Below are 18,972 nucleotides of genomic sequence, written 5' to 3' on the forward strand. Positions count from 1 at the left end.
TTGCCTTCCCAGCATTCACCATTTTGCCGACTAAGTACGTGGTTAAAAAGACATAAGCCCTGGAGCCATTTGTCTGTGAAGCCAGCTGCGTGCTCCGGCTTCAGAGGTGGCCTATTGCCTGGGTTTATTTCTCCATGTACCGGTAAACATTTAAATCACTAATCGGACGGCCTATTACAATGGATGCCAACCAAGGCCATCAGCAGGAATGGGAAAATTATGCAGTGCAATGGCAGAGATCAGTGAGCCATTTGCTCTCTTACCTCTAAGTGACTTCAGATGGATTGCAAAGGACCATTATGCAAATTGCAAGAATTAGTAGTACATTAAACATGCAAATGCAAATATTCAACCAGCAATAATCATCAAGCAGGACCAACTAAAACACCTCTCTGGAACAATGTGGAGCCTCCAAAATCCCACCGAGCTCGAAAAAAGAAAAAGCCAGAGTTTCGCTGCACATGAACAATATGTGTAACACCAGCGTTAGACACCTGATACAGCTCAGTCAGTTCTCCAGGTTCACCAGTCTAGAGTTCATACTGTCAACCAGCAGCTGTCGAGGGCAAGGAAAATGTGGAAAAGATCTTGTTCAGGTTAGCAAGAAGCATTCAGATAAAAAAGGCAACACATTAAAAGGTGCATTAATCAGTATATTTAGTCTCACAATGACTCATATCTCTATGAGTAATGTTAAAGGGGCCACACGTCGTCATAAATCTTCAAATCTGCAGACTTATATTACAACATATACTGACAGGCTTTGGGATGGATTTATATATATAACATGTCTACAATATAAGCATAGATACAAAAACATACATATTTCTATGGGCTAGACACATATGTCACTATATGCAATAATTCCAGCTCCAAACGGTTTTATATATAATTTTTACATACACATTATTATTTTGTACATGTATTTGCGTGTAGGGATAAACTAAACCAGACCAACTGAGATTCTGGTTGAAAACCCCAGGGAGGGAGACTTAATTTTTAAGAATTAAGAGTAAACTTAACTTTTTTGAATTAGTAACTGTTTTGAATGTTTTTATTTTCATAATTTTTAACATCCTTTTGTTTCTGTCACCAATTTCACTGGCCTTAAAAAAAAAAAAAAAAAAAGGTTTACAGGAAGGTGGGGTCCAGTCTGCAGAAATAACATCATGGAAAGTACAGAACCACTGCTGGATACCATGAGTCGTAAACAATCATTGAAACCCACATGGAGCAGAGACAAGGCGCAGTGGCCACCTACACAAACCTTTCTTCTATCAAACCGTGTGTATATCAAAGCAGAATAAAGAGGATGAAACAGAAGTACCAGCGGTGAGCTAAAGATTCTCCCAGAAGGGGTGAAGTCAACAGTTAGAACCATTTCTCAAATCACTGCTGTGAGAGTGGAAAGACTGAGAAAAAAGAAAAAAAAAAGAAATACGGTGAGACTGAGAATGACAGCAGAAGTGTTTTCCACATAGCCAAGCTTACAGCATAATGTCATGTCTGTTCCCTCCCTCACTGCCACCACTGTCACGCAGGTTTCAGACAAACGCAAGCTTTTGATCATAAATGACATTTTCCCAGAATGCACACAGAGCTGCAGCAGTGATGCATATTTACAGGGGCGATGGAAACCTGAAGCATGCAGAGCGTAATGCAGAGGAGCTGAGACGAAACAGCTCGGAGAGGCTCACAGTGGAGCTGGGCAGCACCCACCGGTCACTGTGACTGAACTGGGCAGTGCATGTGTAAATACATTTATAGTGATGCATTGCACAGGAGTTCACTTCACTCCCTGAAAGAGTGTATAAGCAAAAGAAAATGACCAAAAAAAAAAAAAAGAAAGGAAAGTTTACACTCAGTATCTCAGAAAAGGTGAGAATTGTCTGCTATGAGGTCAGATTAAAAATATCTTAACAGCATGTGAATCAGGTTTGCTGCTGTTTGCATTAACAGAGTGAGGATTATAATCATATAAATCCGTCCAAAAAAGATTTTTAAAAAGAGAAAAGAATGAAAGACACTGATTGAAGACTCAGGGTGCAAAAGCTGATATGAAAAATCTTATATCTGAGAGTTTTCCTTTTGAATTAAAATGGTTCTCTAATGTCTTTAAGTATCCACCATTAGAAACCACGGAGAACACTGGAATTATTGCCACAAAACCTCCTGTAAACACACACTTGTTGACCCATCCTTCCACCCTCACCTCCTGATTATGTGGTCTTTGTCCCTCTAATAAAACCCCCTGACTTCCTGCTCTGCCAGAGTCATAATTACTGCAGCTGCTTGAGGCCTTTGTCAGTTGAATGTGAACATGTGTCATTCTGGGGGCCTCGTTGAAACAATAGGTGATGTTTTTCTTGAAAGGACAATTGGCTTTAAAATTCTATGACTTAGCTTTTATATAATGTTGATTTTTTTTTATAGTGACAAGTGCACAGCATGGACCAGTGCCACATGACCAAGAATTACATTAATGTTTAAGTTACTTAGCACTACACTAAAACAACACAATCATCTTCCATCTTGATTTTAAGTCAATCCATGACCTATTTGGAGTTCAGCAGGAGTTCCACATCCCCCCAACAACAGAAGATGTCCCTATCAAAGGCTTTATGAGAGGAAAACTCACAGTTCTCCACAGATTTACTCCTGTTACTGAACCAGGAACCAGAGGTTTCCACCGAATGTAAATCTAGTTTGTCCTGGTGAGTTGAGATGAGGACAGTAATGTCTGATGAGTCATGCTCATTGACAGTGCAGTGAAAGGCCGTGAACCGTACATCAGGACGGCACCTGTCTGAGAAACATCACTTTTCTTTATTAACCTTTTCACCAAATACCAGCAACAGCAGCTGCAAACGTGAGCAGGAGCAGCAATCACCCCGAGCGACGGGGAACGGATCAAACAACGCACTGATTTCAAACTGCAATGTATAATTTTAACGATTGCTTGACCCTTCAAGGGACAGGTGATGGAAACGTACAATACAACAGCAACTGTCAGAGTTCTCTGTACTCGTCCCTTACAAATAAACTAAACAGGGTCTGTATTTTATCTCTGAACCACACTGATGAAAACAACAGATTGTTGTGGTCTCTACTGGCTCCCAGGTCATTTCCCTCACTGTGGATTCCTTCAGTGTAAACCTTACCACCACGCTGCGATAACTTACCGACGCTTCTAAGCTCAGCTAACTATGCACAGGCGAAGTGATGAATACGGCCTGCTGAGTGGTTAGGTGGGTGAAAAAGTTTGCAGTGTGATGTGAGAGCTGCTGCTGACCTTCAGAGGGCGAAGCTGTAGCTCACAGGCCTTTCCCAAACACTTCTCCACAGACCCAGAGATGAGCTGTGACATGAGGTCAGGCTCCACCAGCCCTCCAGGCTCCGCTCCACCTGTCGTCCTGATCAGCGCCGAGCTCACACTGCTGTTCCTGAGTATCTGCAGCCCTGGCCCTCTGCACAGAAGACCTCTGACTGTGCACTAGAGGCAGAACCTGAGCTCAGTGTTTGACAGTAAGGAGCCGTGTTGGCCAGCGGGAGCATCAGAGAGGTTAACATGGATGAAAGAAGAGCAAACATTATGAAAGATGAAAGAGGACTTTGATTTTGCTCCACTGTGAAGTGCAGGACAAAACAATCCTGAACCCAAACGAGAAAACCACACCATGGTCCCATTTACAGTCACAAAATCCACATTTATACCAACAACCAACTACTGCCCCACGTCTCCTGAGAAGAAAATAAAATATGTCTCTGTACCTGCAGGCCTGAGGCGTGGGTGGGGTCGGCTTGCTTCCACTGGTCCTTTAAATATGATGATAACGGTGATTTTCCACTGAAATCTTTGGATCTGCTGCTTTTTGAACAAACTTTATTCCTAATGTTTGACAGAGGTGGAGCAGCAGCTTTGGATTGTCTGGATTCTGACTGGATCCTCAACAGGACTGAGCAGGCCTCAGTCAGCGGCCATGTTGTCTGTCATTCTTCTTCTTCTTCTTCTGCTTCTTCTTCTTCAGTGTTTTACGGCAGGTGGCATCCAAAACATTGTATCACCAGCAGCTTTATTCTCCCTCAGTATCCATTCATTTTAAATCTGTTTTTCAGTCCAGTTGTTCTTAAACAACTAAATATCCGTTTCCCTCCTTGAACACTGTCACATTATGTTAGACTTTAACGTTGTCCTCTACCTGCTCTATTTTCCCAAACTGTGAAATCTTTTCAAACGTCCTGCATGATATGAAGATAGCCTCAGTGGCAGTGATCACAAGACCCGTTGGATGTTCTCCTGTGAAGCTCTTTCTGTTTTGTTCCCCTGCTTTCTAACCTCCAACTCTGTTTTGGATCGAGTGTTAGAGTCTCTCTTTTATTGCATTATCCTAATACTGTTGCCACCATTGATTTACCCTTTTTAATTTAATATTGATCTCAACAGCTTCTTTTGCCAATCGGTCTGCTCTCTTGTTTCCCAGGATACCTGAATGTGCCAGGACCCAAATTAATGTGATATTCTTATCTTGACTAATCATTCATAATTTAACAAACAAGATTTCATAAAGCAAGTCCTGATGATTTCTGGCTGTACCCGTTTTAATGCTTGCAAGGGCTGCCAGAGAATCAATACAAACCAGAACCAAAACAACAGGGACCCGGCAGCATCACTGCTCGGACCCCTGATCACTGCACCGGTGCAACTCACCTGTTCAGTTCCTTCTGAAGCCATCAACATCGCAGCAGTAGTCTATATACATTTAAACAGGGGGACTCGATAGCTTAGATAAACCAAGCTAAGCTAAGATAAGAATAGACATACCTTTATTAATCCCCCATACAGGAAATTCATATTTGACACAGCAGCAGAAGAAAATTTAATCACAAATAAAATAAGAACAGAAATAAATTCTAAAATAAATAAGATAAAATAGAAATACTACACACAATGAATAAATAAATATACAATGCTATGGAGGCTGTTCTGTACATGTGCAAATTTAAAAATAAATAAAAATAAAAAAGCCAGACACAGAAACTGCATCTGTTTCTGGATTTGTAGAAATATGTAGACCGTCTTTTTACTTACAGTCCCTATAACTATTATATTCTCCAGTTAAATCTGTATTCTTTTTCTTGTGCTTAATGTTAAGTAATTCCAGATCTACACACTGATTTTCTAAAACCCAGGTCCACAGGTCTAACAGGCCACACCACTGATGCACCAAACCTTGATCATATATTCCCATATCTTTTGCTATTTGGTCTCTGTCCAGCTAAAACCTTCTTCTTGTGTCCTCTTCTTTCTCCCAACACGTCTGTGGGCCCCTTTTGTTGGATGCCAGTAATCTTCAAAGTTCACCCAAATCACATTTACCTTCAGACCTTTTGGGGGAAATTTTGCAAAGTTTACACCCTGTAATTAAAAGCATTCATGTGTTGGGTGTTTTATAAGCTGATGCAAGTGTTTTTAGACTTAAAATGTTTAAATGTGGCTTATTTTCAGGTCAAAGAACATGATTTAAGAATGAAAGAATTTCAGCATGTCTCCAGTTGAGTTTAATTCCTTCAGTGTCAAAGGGACTGGAAATGACATTTAGAGAAAAAATAACTGAACATCTAACGAAATAACTGAATATAAGAAACATCTGGTTCATTCTGGGTCACAGTCTTTATGATATAAAAACTCTTTTCCTGTTTACAGATATATGAGTGTTAAGTTTTTCAAATGTCATGTTTAAATGCAGAACAGATATCTCAGGTGGTGTCTCTGACACCAACGCAGATCATTTGATAAATTATGTGAACATTTTTGTGTAATTTGGATGAACTGACCTTTAAATGTGTTTTGTGCTGTCTTAAGGGAAACTTGTAAGGTTTGACATTTATACTTAAAAGGAAGGGGCAGAATCCGTCCCATTACAGAGCTGAGGATTACAGTGGACAATTACTGAACATGGAAAACTTAAAACACATACATTAAATTGAAGTGGAAGCTCGTACTCACATGCAGCTGACACGTTTATCATGCTGTACCATACATGCTCATGTGGGCTGATGTTAATCTTTATCTTTCATTTACTGCCATCTGTAAAATGTTTGCAAGGAACAGCAAATTAAAAACCCACGAAAAGCTCCCACACATTCTGCTGTGTGTATGTGCGCCACTGATCTGGAACCGCTGTCATTAAGTCTCCTGCATTATCAGCTTCCATGGGGCTTGTGGGTAGAAAATTATCTTCGTCAGTCAAATAATATAATAAAAGATCGTAATAGTTTGACATATCATATATAATGAGAAATACACCATGAGGGTGTTCGATCAATTGATGTCTCACAATTAAGATAATTAAACACAAAGTATGTAACTCTTGCCAATAATGGTCTCTCAATCAAAACAATAACAGAATATTGTGTTGGGTGATGATGGGAAGTAGCGTGGCATCATGGGAGTTGTTGTCTTCACCACCATTGCTGTCCACTGCTCCTCCTCTCCAGGATAAACAGACCCCGTGAAAAGTCAATGTTCAGCTTCGGTCAGACAAACACAACACGAGCACATAGAGGATATGATGTCACTGGCAGGCGACCAATGAAACGGAGCGTTACCATCACAGATTTCTCTGGTTTGGGAATTGATGGACACATTTGGGATAATGTACAAACACAACTCAACAACATATAGAACACAGGTCATATCATCACTCAGATGTTTTAATGTGGAAAAGTTACAGATTAACTTTAAGTCATTAACTCAACATAATTGAGTCGGGACAATTAATCAATGAATCAATTCACAAAAACAACATAAAGTCATTTCTAAGCTTCTCAAGAGTGAATGTTTGTCTTTACAGCGACCAGATAATCTGATGAGCACAATGTGTTTTTGAAAATAAGCAGCCGAGAAAATAATCTCACCACATGGTCAGTTATCGATCTGTATCCGTTCTGGAGCTTTTCATCATATCACATGAACTTCATCAGGTGGTGGACTTGTCGTGTCATTTTAAATGTTGAGTTGAAAAGACTCAATAACCCACCACGTCATATAAACAATGAAAAGATATTTTCAATCACAGTAGGAGGAAGAATAGCAGCAGCCCTCCACTGCCCTGGTGGGTAAACTGGATGTTCTAGGCAAAGTGAAAACAGGTCCAGGTCCAGTGCTTCATTCAGGGTCCCAGCCTGAGTGCGGCCCTGCTGCTGGCAGCGACTTCAGGCCTCCAGGTCGGGCCGTTTCCCCTGGTCTCTTCCCTCTTGTTGAAAAAAAGAACCAATATCAAGTGGTTTTCCCTCCGAAGCAGATGACAGTTCAGAGGGGCTGTCAGCCGCCGGCTTGACACAAGGTCAGAGGCAATGACTGCGAGTCAGCCAAAAAAACAAGATGGACTGTCAGCCAAGGAGCCCGAGGGGGAAGAGGGAAACAGCAGCCACATTTGGAAGGGTAATGAGCTCTGTGGTGAGGCAGCCAGCAGAAAACACCGAGGGCGTTGCATGTTTTAGCAACATCTTCTTGTCACTGTCTCTCTGGGGGAAAGGTGTGCTCGCCTTCCCACGATTGCTTCTTCCTTCCATCACCTCAGTCTGCCCGTCCTCGCCTCCCCCTCCCTGCTAGCGGAGATGTGCTACAGCGGCTAAGAGGCTAATCTCCCATCATTCAGCTCATGAATACTGAATGGCCATATGGAGGTTTGATTGCAAAGGTACAAGGGTTGCAAACAATAATCTGCAATCTTTCACCAGTCGGAGGGAAAAGGAGGAATAATTTGTTTCATTCAGAGGGGGGTGCACTTTTTCATCTCAGCAAAATATCAGGTATTAGCACCTGAGAGAATTGTCTGAAATCCCCTCAACCCCCACCCCCCCACCATCCTAGAACAGCACAGCAACTTTTCTGAGCCACCGAGCGGAGCTGTGTGCGAGGTACAGCCCAGCTGCCTGCTGCTTGGGGACGTTCCCCTGTAGAAGAGCCGCAGCGAGGCGAATTCACCATCACTTACCAGCTCCACGGACGATCTGACCTCGCCTCAGATTGCTTCCCACTGTGGCTTCTGCTTGTCAGCGAGACTACACCGCAGGCAGGGAGCAACAGATAAAGAGCAAAATGTACTTGACCCGTGAAGAGAAGCACTGCATGGGACCGACCTCCCAGCCTCGGTGCATTTTACCAATATGAAACCTTAGAGACGAGAAGCCCTCCATTACCAGCTGACAATTGGTACTTAATGAATTCCAAAAATCTAGATGTATGAATCAGGGAAGAACTGAATATTTATTTGAATTCATTAACCAGATTTACTGCATTTTGATGAACTTCCTTTGAATGGAGGCCTGGTCTTTTTTTCCCTTGTTATTTATAAATTCTGTGCATTAGTTCTTATCAGCTCTCTGCTCAGGTTACTGTAACAAGGCCACGTACACACTGCTGTAGCTACTGCTAATTACCAGATAGCTTCGTAAAGCAGTCCATTGTGAATGCGATGTGCTGTTGTGATAGGGTGTGCAGGCCGTGTTTGAACCGAGCTGAAGTTAATGAGCTGCCTTAAAGCTGCAGGTCATGTGCTGTCTGCCAGATAATGTCTATACGGCAGATCCCAGACTGTGCTGAGTATTCAAAAAGTCCCCACTTCTCTCTAAAAAATACTAACTACATATATTCCTTTTATTGAGTCTTGGCTGGGGATTACCCAGGCTCTGTGCCTCGGTGGTGATTTTTTAAATCTCTGTGCTATTAATATCAGCGCTGAATTAACGCTGAGTTTTCTGGGCACTTGGGGACAAAGGAACAAGCTGAGACCAGTGCAGCGGCTTTGACTGAGGACACTGAGGTCCTGTGCTCACTGCTCTCTCCGGTAATGTGGAGCTTTTACAATTTGAGGTGACTCGTCAATTAAGTGTTTCTGAAATCCTTCTCACAGCCTCAACCAAAAACCTGAAAAGCATTAGCTGATATGATTAGCATGTTAGCAAAGAGTTGCTTATTTACACGTCCTGGGGGAGTGACACTGAGATGAAGAAGTGGCTGATGGTACGTCACCTTTATTCCAGTGGCAAAGCTCGTATCTTTTATCTTATTTAATAATTTGTGTAAGAGTGTTAAAACATGCTGTAACTCACAGGTCAATATGTATTAAGAGGTTCCAGTTATTTAGAAATGTTAGTTAGCTGAAGGAGCTTTTTATTAGTTTTAATGTTAACCTTAGTTAGGTTAGTTAAGTTTTGCTATCACTACATAGCTAACGTTAGCATCAACAGCTGTGTACTTACCAGTCAGTCAGGTTTTGAGTTCACCACCAACACCGTTGCTGACTCTTGTTTTTCTTCCATTTTTAACACATCTATTTTAGTTAGCATGCTAACAAGCTAGCCCAGGTACAACTGGACTGTCTAAGGTTTTCTTGCAATTGTCACTTTCCGATACCGAGTCACTGTAGCCTCCAGTCCGCCCTGAAGAAGCAGCACTGATACGGGGCGTATTGTAAACACGATGGTTGAAGTTTTTGTCAAGCAACAATCATTAACGTTCATAGCGGCAGAGAAAACTTACATATCAGCCCTTTAAGACAAATGAACTCAGCTCCAGTTCCAGCAAACAGTGAAGAACGTCATATTTCTTGGAGATGGCAAAAGACATGAAAAATACTTTTCCCTTTGACCAGGACTTTCTGGTCTGTGGTTCAGACCCTGAGTTTGCGTGTTCTCCCCATGACTGTGGAAGACGCTGAGGAAGGACTTCAAAAACTAGCTTCACATGGGGACATTGCAGCTGTGACATATGACCCCATAAAGGAGGTCTACTGGAGAACTGACTGTGCACAAATAACCCAAACTGAAACTAGAAATTCCACACACACATACTTCCTGTTATAGATTTCATACAGTTATAATGTAATTGTTATGTCTCACCACACACGCCTGTTGGAAAAAACTAAAATTAGTTTAAAAGTTCCTACAGAAGTTTAACAGTCTTCTTTTGGTGAACAGATTATCTGATTAAACTACATGAAGGACTTTTCTCTGCTCGTTCAACGAGGACAAACTGCAGAGCCCATCCTTCACATTTATCAAAATATTAGATTGAATATTGATCAGAAAAAGATTACATCTTTGTTCACTCTCGAAAGTCCTTCAAGGACACTTGAAGCACTCGAAATGACAGTCTGCACACACACACACACACACACACTGCTGATGTCTGCTTGAACCAGATGTTTGAGGATTCACTCTGAACACATCACCTGCAACTGCTCTGAGAGGCTGTGTGCAGGTAACAAACACTGAGGCTGACAGTAACCTCCTGTTGCCGGCGGTGGGTGCAGCGAGGGTCGGTTGGGGCGGATGGTTGTGACGGGTTTCAGTGATATAATGAGGAGAGAGAGAGGGTTTAGTAGTCGTCTGCTTTCCTCTGTGCCTGTGCGAACTGTGTGTGTCCTCAGTGTGTCAGAGCTTGCAGCTCTACAAGTGAGTGTTGTTGGAAAAACTGTCAGGTTGTGTGAGCGCAGCCGTGATGCTGTACGATGTGCAGTATATAACAGCACAGTCTGGTGCTGGTTCACAACATTCAGTCAATAACCATCTGACGTGTGTAATCACTGCTCGACAATGCTCGTCACTCCAGTCGCAGGAAGAAGACACATAACTGCAGGATTCAGACGTCTGTGAACAGGAAGTCTTCATCTCACTGCTGCTGTGGATGACACATGCTGACACCAGTCAGATGCTGTTTGTCCATATTCATTTTTACGACAGACAAACAAATCTTGAATACATGGGGTTTGCACGTTTTGTTAAAGGTAAATCAGCTCAGTATCCCAGAATTACAATATTCTGCCTTAAATGTTTACTGTGATCACTAATCTCTGTCTTTCTGTAACTTTAACCAAACCTCATCTTAAATTAACCAGTTTATTTGCATAACCATGATATTCCCTGAACTTTAACGTAAACTGTGTTGTGTGATAGAACTTCCTCTTATAACACTAATAACACAACTGATCATTTTGATTGTGAACCGTCATCATGACACTGACACGAAAACAAAAAATGATCATTAATAATCAAACTGAAGTTATCGACATTGTACTTCAGCGTTCTCCACATGTTCGGAGACGTTCACTGACTCAGGCTGAGGCTGACTCAGTCTCTTTTCCTAACCACGAAGGTGTGAAGGAGAGTTCATAAGGAGTTAGGAAAAGACAACTATGCTGAGAGAATCTGACAGCACTCACACTGGGCTTTTTTTTTTTTTAAACCAAATTTATTTATAACTAATTTACAATAAATACTCCTTTCCAAACCGCAAAAACAAAACAAAAAGGATTGAAAAGTGAAACATGAAAGGAATACACAAGTACAGAAAGCTGAGCCAATAAAATATTAAATCGATAAAAATAAGGAACTGAGTAATGGGCCAGAATAAATGATATTCAGACACAAGTGAAAACTCTTTTTTTTTTTTTTATTGTTAACTATAAATTTAATCTACTTGTTCTTAATGATGACTCCTAACTGGTTTTGAAGGAGAAGAAATCTATATTGACTGAACTAAAACAGCGGCTCTGTTTATGTGGGTCTGCTGTGATGAAACCACAACGCTGCCTCTTTTTAAATGTTGCTGCTGCAATGAACTGTGGGATGGCATTATCTCCTTTCCTTTCATGAAGGAAGTTCCAGTGTTTCCTATGCTAAAGGAGATAAGATAGGAAACTCTGAAGCTCCTTTCCTTATCTTTTCAAGAATTGGACCGGTTCTTATCGCGGCCGCCACTTCGACACTTCCGGGTCATTTCACCCAGTTTGGAACCTTCATAATAAAAAAAACAGTTTTTGACTGTAGCCTCTGTCTTCAGCCACTTTTCTCTGTGCTCTGAGGAAAAAGCTTCTGCTCCTCACTGTGCTGCAGCTGCAGAAGCTGGAGGAGCTTAAATCGAGACAACATGTATATAAAATAATATTAACTGCCTTATTTATCTCCTTTATCTTTCAGTGAATATTAATGAAATAAATTGCTGCTGTTTTGCATGCATAATGTCTTGCAGCACTACAGGTCACAGAGTCTGACAGGCCACAGAATACAGTGTAAATTCTGACTTTATTATGTCGGATAGAAGATATTTAAACAAAGAACTTGTCCCCTCCTGCTAATATTGTATTTTGCAGTCGTTTTGTTGCCTTGGTAACATTAAAGCCAGGCTGCCAAGTTTGTTCTTAGTAACAGCATTGATAAGTTATTAAAGCTGGTCCAAAATGAACAAACTCTTTCCTACTGATATTTTTGTGAGTTTGATACAAATCAAGTTTACACTGGAACAAACTGCCTGCAGGGAACAGATACGTCCTCGTCCTCTAAAGTCCAACACCTTCTCCTGCCTGTTCAGCTTAAATGTGTTACCAAACTAACTGTGAGCCATATAAATGAAAGCATCACAGCCGTAAAAAGTATTAAAACCTCGCTTGACCGCAGTGTGACAAAGTTTACCTTCCTTTAAGCTGCGCAGATGGTGACCGAAGTGCAGCCTCTACCCCGGCAAATCCTGTTAGCGCGGCCTGTTGTGCCCTGAAAGCTGCGTAACACATCGAAACGCTCAGTACATTCAGAAGTCCCCAACCAGTTTATAGAGAGGTGAAAAAACACTCCAACATCCCTGTGACTTCCCCGATGCCTCCAGTTTCAGAGAGGGAAAAGAGCCCAACTGAAAGGAGGACGTCCGCCTATCACAGGGCTGACACTCACATTCACACCCATGGTTGATTGAGAGTTGCCAATTAACCAAACACGCATGTCCTTGGACTGGAGGAGGAAACCAGAGCATCCTAACTCCACACAGAGAGGCTCTGGACGGCATTAATGATAAAGATGACAAAAGACTGTCCTCCTCTCTCTGACTAGTATCTGATCACACCAAAACAAATCTGTCTAATGAAGGAAGATGCTGATGGTTCTTTCATCAGTCAGACCTAAACAGTTGCCACAGAACCACTGGTCTCCACTTTGTTATAAAACTGCAGTGATACAGAATCAGATCAGTCCCATCAGCTGCAGCATCAATCACCAGCAGATTTTTCCAATAAAGGAGCACATCAGACTTCTGAAGGCTGGTCTGATGTCTCCTTAGGGATCCCTCCTCGCTGCTTAGAGCCCAAATAAGGGAAGGAGCAAGGAAAGGGAACTGGCGTGCACCCTGAGCAGGTTTCAAACCAAAACGATAAATCACCTCATGGGGAAGGAAATGCATGTTAGACATCAAAGACACAAGACATGAGTTCACATGGAAGAGTAAACTGAGACGCACAAAGAAACACAAAGACTACTCAGACAAATCCAGTCTTCAAGGCATCGTAAAACAATCACCATCATTTATTTACAATATATTAAACTGTAATGCAAAATTTATACCAAGTGGTCAATTTGTTCAATAATGAAAATAAACATGAAGTATTTTCAAAGCTAGCATGAATCATACACATATTTATATATAAATACTGTGTGCAGTCACCAGTATTATGTCTGCTCTTTAGTTTCTTCCTGTTGAAGTCAGACACTTTATCAGGGTCAATCCAAAAACACATTTCCACACTTGTGTCGACTGCATAGAGAATAAAAATGAGGATCCAACTTCTCCCGCGATGAACATCCACTATTTTTTTTTTCATCCCCAAAATGCCATGTCACGCTCTTTAAATGGCTTTCAATAATATCGTACTGCTACTCAGAAAATACCAGACAGACGACCAAAGGGTTTGATGTAACACTTCAGCAACCATGAAAATGCAGGTTCCTATTTTCTTGCTGTTTAGAGGCATCGCTGGGTTCAAAGAACAAAACAAAGAAAACCTGACAATTCACAGTATTGGTTATACGGGCTGTACTATGTCCAGTTAATGAAGTTACAGTTAAAGTACCTAATGAGGCTTTAAAGGAGAAGTCAGGTGATATTCAAGATTTTTCTTATCATCAAAACACACGGAAAGACATTAATTCAAAGAAAGCAAATTTGCACCATTGACCAATAGAAAATCATCCTGAGAATCCAATACAGAAGCTAATAATTCAATATTCAATCTGTAATAATTTGTCAATTCTAAATTCTCAGGCTGTGCCTTTCAGTGTCACTCTGATCTATAGCTTAGCTTTAAACTAGGCTAATATTCTTTTAGCTAGTGCAAAATCAAAACAACTAGTTCGCCTTTCTGAATGAAACATCATGACACCAAACCATCTCAGAGATAATGTGTAGAAGCGTTTGGTGGTTAAGTGGAAAAGCAAATATCTACAACCGTTTTAAAGATTTACACCTTCAGTAGAAACCAATGGATGTAGGTCTAAGAGCTGTGATGGCACCAAAGCTCTGTTCACTGAAGAATACTGAGAAACGTGGTTGTTCAGACTTAGTTTCAAAATAGTTTCTTACACAAGAAAGAAAACTCAAAACTCATGTTTTAATCTTTCCATGTGATTTGTTTAGACTAAGAAAAATACAGAACACCAGCTTTTTTCTTGAACATGCAGGTTGAGGATTCCATACGCTCAGTGGCTTTTGTGAGAAACCAACACATGACTGGTGCCCAAGGTTAAATAAATTCCCTTTGGAAAAGTAAAGCACATCAAACTTAAAATAAAACACAGATGGCGTGTGAACGACAAGCACGAGGACAGAGCCTAAGTCTCTTCTCTTTTCTCTAATTCCGGCAAGTACGTAGTCAAATCAAGTCAAAATGAAAGTAAGACAAGGCGTTTCACAGAGGTAAGCTCAAACCTTGCGGAAAGTAATTTGCTTGACGGCAAAACAAATCTGTCAAACATCAATAACAAAAGGAGGGAAAAAAAAGCTTCGCTTTCATGGCGGAGCAGTAAGTGATGCAGTCCCCCTCCCCTGTAAGGAAGAGATAAACTGCCAGCGAAAGGCAGAAAACTTTTCAGGCAAACAAAAAGCAAGCAGATGATAATGAGAGTATCTTCGGTGTGCAGTGCAGCAGTTCATGAAATGCCACAGCTGCAGAGAAGCCAGCTGTAAAGGAGCCCACTTAAGTCAAATGGCACTTATCCCGAAAAGGAAAGAGGAAGTAGGAAAAAAGCTGGAACTTTTCCCAGGATTCAGCATCAATTGGCAATAAGTAAAACAGTGTGCACACATACTTAGAGCAAAGGCTTTTTTGGCAATACATTGTACTATGGCAATACATATTATTGTGGTGTACTATATGTAAAGAAGGGAGGAAGAGTGACAGAGACAAAGAGAGGGAAAGAAAGAATCTACTATAATTGCAACCTCAAGTTCTTTGGCTCAGTTACAACCATTGCTGGAGTTTAACAGGATGGCTGCTCAAACCAAGCAACTGCTGCTTGCATGCAACCAGCAGAGTCGAGTCGTTAATGGAGGAGCTGCTGTGTGTGCAGTGAGGTTAGACTGATGAATGAGGAGTCAAAACCACTGTGGAGTTTGTCAAACTGTGAGGATTCTGCCTTAGTTGACTGTTAGGAACATCTACAATATGTGAACGTCTGTGTTTTCTTGCAGGTTTGTGGTTGTGGGTGTTTAGGTGCGTGGTTGTGATCAACTGATCACAACTGTGGTCAACTCTGCATGCAAGACAAACTGTCCCAGTTGAGTGAGGCTGCACTTCAGAGGGTGGATGATGACGACAGGATGAGGGACTACGACGTGGTCTCATCGGGCCTGTCCTCGCCGTCATCGTCTTTTATTTGGCTGCCGTATCTGTATCAAGAGTAAGAGCCCTGGGTCGCCCCGCCTTCTTCTTTTTCCTCTTCCTCCTCCTCTTCGTCAGATCTACTGAAGTAGTAGTGTCTTCGACCAGGGGGGCTGGAGCAAGAAAGAACAAGTGGAAGCTGTTATTACCCAGAATTTAACAGAAAATAGTGCAGTGGCTAAAAGAGCTCAATGCCCTGCAATGTAAGACATCAACATCATTGTCACTTTGACAACACATGGCAGAAAACAGGGTTCATAAAACTTGTTATGAGAAAAATATGTAAAAGAAATGCAATTTTTTTAATGACCTGCCAGGTGGGAAAAAAAAACAACGACGACAGGCAGAAGTGAAGTAACAAAGAAACGATTTAGTCAGATTAATAAAAAATGAAATAGTGTGAGACGTCTGTGTTCATCTCTAGAACTGCTGCAGTACATCTTCCAGCCACTAATGGCAGCAATGAGCAAACTGCGGCTGAGTAGCGCTCCAGTTAGTGAGCAGGGAGGATGTCCTGCCCCCAACACCTTGCACCTGGAAGGTTGCTAAGAAGATCACCTACCGTCTGTGTGAGTTTGCATTGTCATGTTTTATATACATTCTAAATCTGACAGTCTGTATGTGTTGTCAAAGGTTTTCTTCATTTGTTTGTGTTTGTCTGTTCTTGTGTTACATCTTGTGGAAACAAAACCTCACTCACTTCATGCAATGTGGTACCATGATCACATGCAACTGTTTCATGTTAATATGGTTCCTAAGGGATTAAATAGATGCCAGTCAAATAAAGTACTTTGCATTTTTTGTTTGCATTCTCAAAATTGTTACGGTAACAACTCAAAGAGGAAAACAAGAGACCAAATGAAAATGAAACAAATGATTACCAATATCTAAACACGATTAGAGCAGTCATCTCAAATGTTTCTAATGAACTCTGACACAAGAAAAATTCAATCCCATTACCAGTCCACATGCAGCATAACCCAGCTCTTTAATTTTATTTAAGAGTCAAACTGCTTAAATATTGCAAACTGGGGGTTAATTACTCTCAGCTGTGCATCTCAGATGAATTTGCTAGTTGGTGTAAATCAATGCTTGCAGGCTAATTATGCCTGCAGTTATGGGGCTGTAAGGAAAAATTTATTATGTTAATTGACATATTTTTACCTTTCTGGGGCCATAAATCAAAGCGACATCTTGGGAGTAATTTAAGGCCAAGTTAACATCCACGTTGAGTGAACCTCAGAGGCTTAACAGCATTGAGACAGTGAAAAACATTCACAGAGACTGGTCACTAATATTTGGCTTGAAACTAAGAGCGTGTAGTAGTAAACACCAAAAACTGTTAGCATGCCCAACACAACACGTCATCAAAAATGCAGCCAACAAATTCAAATCCAAACTGTGAAAGGCAAATTCCAGTCAGACTTAATGTGCTCATTGACAGGAGTGAAAATGTCTTTGATTGATTAGATCACATCATGCGTCAAAACCACTCTTAAAGGTAAGTCCGTATCAGGCAACCACCTACTGCCTGCCTCAGTCACTGTCCGCCCGGTACAGGTACTTCATCATCAGGCTGTCCACCTTCTTCTTCCTCTTCTTCTCATCCTTTTTGTTTAAGGGCTGGCTCTCGCTCCGTGGCCCAGCTTCTCCCTCCCCTTCTGGGCTGGAAACCTTTCGAGCCGGGGCCCTCTTCACGCTGCTGGAGCTTCGGTAGGAAATCGTGGAGGCACCAGAGCTGGAGTCTGACTCAGAGTCTGAGGATGTGGAAGATGAAGACGAAGAGGACCGATCCCTCTTCTTGGACTTTTTCTTGGACTTCTTGGACCTCCTCTTGGAGCTGCTTCTGTGACGACGCTCATCTCTTGAGCTGTCAGACTCAGAGCTGTGGCTTCTCTTCTTTTTCTTACTCTTGCTGCGATGGTGACTGCTGCAGCTGCTGGCAGTGCGGGACGATCTCATGCAGTCCACAGCGGATGCCGAGCGTCTAAGACTGCTGGCAGGGCGACTAGTGTCTCCATTCCGGATGCTTCTGCTGTCCTCTTCATCGTTCTTGGATTTTTCTTCTTCACCCTCTGAGTCTTCAAAGCTCCTGCGCTTGAATTTGATAGGCTTAAAACTCAGCACCTCATTGATGGCTTTCTCCAGGTCGGGATCAAGGTAGTTGCGATGACTGACTGGTTTGATGTCAAAATTATCAATGGGGTCATTATTTGTAGTTGATGATCTGTCTTGTGGTGGTGGCATGGACAAACTGCGGCCAGTGGATGAGTGAGGACTGTATGCTGATCTCTCAGTAAAGGCCACACTTCGACTGTCATCAATATCAACATCAAACTCACTCAGACGGCAGCTACGTGCCAGCGACATACGGGATTCAGCTCGACTAACACTTCCAGGACTGCGACCCCCAGACCGCCTACTAAAGCAAGGGCTACTGGGACTGCTGCTGTACATTGACCACCCACCTCTGCCCTCATCTAAGCGTGAGGTGCTTCGATGGCGTCCAAGTGGGCTTGACAGACCTAAGCTGATGGTAGATTTGGCATCATGCTCTGGGCTTAACCCAAGTGTGGAGGCTTGGTTTGGTGCAGTGAATGAAATGGTTGATTCTTTGTCAAAGTCCCCCCAGCGACTGTCCATGCCTTTCCTGGCTCGGCTGTTGGCCTCTGAATAGGCCTGGGAGATGACTGATTCTCTGCCATTCTTGTCATCCCCTACCTGGGACTTCCTCCTGGAGCTGACTGAGTAGGTGTCATCTTGAAGATTTTTGGTTTTGGGTTTGGGCTTCGAGAAACATAGAGTATCTTCTGAATCAGCATTCTCCCTGAGGGCACTAAAGAGGGCATTTCCTTTGCCTCCGATGGAATCAAGGTTGGATCGTTTTCTGTAGCTAAGGGAGCTTATTGGTCTGCTCGATTCTACCTCTTTGCCCTCTTTATTTACCTCTTTCCATTCCTTACCCTCTTTCGACTCTTTCCCTTCCTTTGCGTCTACATTTACAGCACATCTAGAAAGAAACAACAATGGAAAGGAGGAAGGAATGAAGACAGTGGGAGAGAAAATGTTAAAGATGAGACATTGGGTCAAGTGAAGGTGAATCAAGGAAGAGAGTAAAGAGAATGAATGAAACTTGACAAGTCATAAAAAACAGAAATGTGATAAAGAAATGTAAGAGGTGACATTTAACAAAATGGGAGAACAGTAAAGCACAACTGGAGACAACTGACTCAGGACTAACAAGGGTTTTTCTGCACTGAAATGT

General features: G+C 41.9%; 1 protein-coding gene and 1 long non-coding RNA gene across 13 annotated transcripts in view; both read right to left on the reverse strand.

Moving 5' to 3' along the window:
• Positions 1–103: 103 nt before the first annotated feature.
• LOC139614426 (uncharacterized) lies at positions 104–10,774 on the reverse strand. The gene is made up of 3 exons (XR_011687041.1): positions 3,772–10,774; positions 3,293–3,506; positions 104–556 (listed from the first exon to the last, which is right to left on the reverse strand). It is a non-coding gene; the product is annotated as an uncharacterized lncRNA (long non-coding RNA).
• A 2,545-nt stretch (positions 10,775–13,319) lies between these two features.
• The window catches only part of myo18ab (myosin XVIIIA b), a 115,242-nt gene continuing 109,589 nt past the window's right edge, over positions 13,320–18,972 (reverse strand). For 9 of the 12 annotated variants that reach the window (XM_071471940.1, XM_071471935.1, XM_071471934.1 and 6 more), the window contains 2 exons: positions 17,236–18,717; positions 13,320–15,820 (listed from right to left, as the gene is read on the reverse strand). In XM_071471940.1, the coding sequence (XP_071328041.1) occupies positions 17,244–18,717 (1,474 nt within the window). In that variant the 3' untranslated portion in view covers positions 13,320–15,820; positions 17,236–17,243. The remainder of the gene's footprint in view (positions 15,821–17,235; positions 18,718–18,972) is intronic. The other 3 variants (XM_071471939.1, XM_071471937.1, XM_071471936.1) reach the window with 1 other exon arrangement.

The sequence above is a fragment of the Trachinotus anak genome, unplaced genomic scaffold (assembly GCF_046630095.1).
Source record: "Trachinotus anak isolate AG129_WGS33_773 ecotype Australia unplaced genomic scaffold, CSIRO_AGI_Tana_v1 ptg000034l, whole genome shotgun sequence".
NCBI lineage: Eukaryota > Metazoa > Chordata > Actinopteri > Carangiformes > Carangidae > Trachinotus > Trachinotus anak.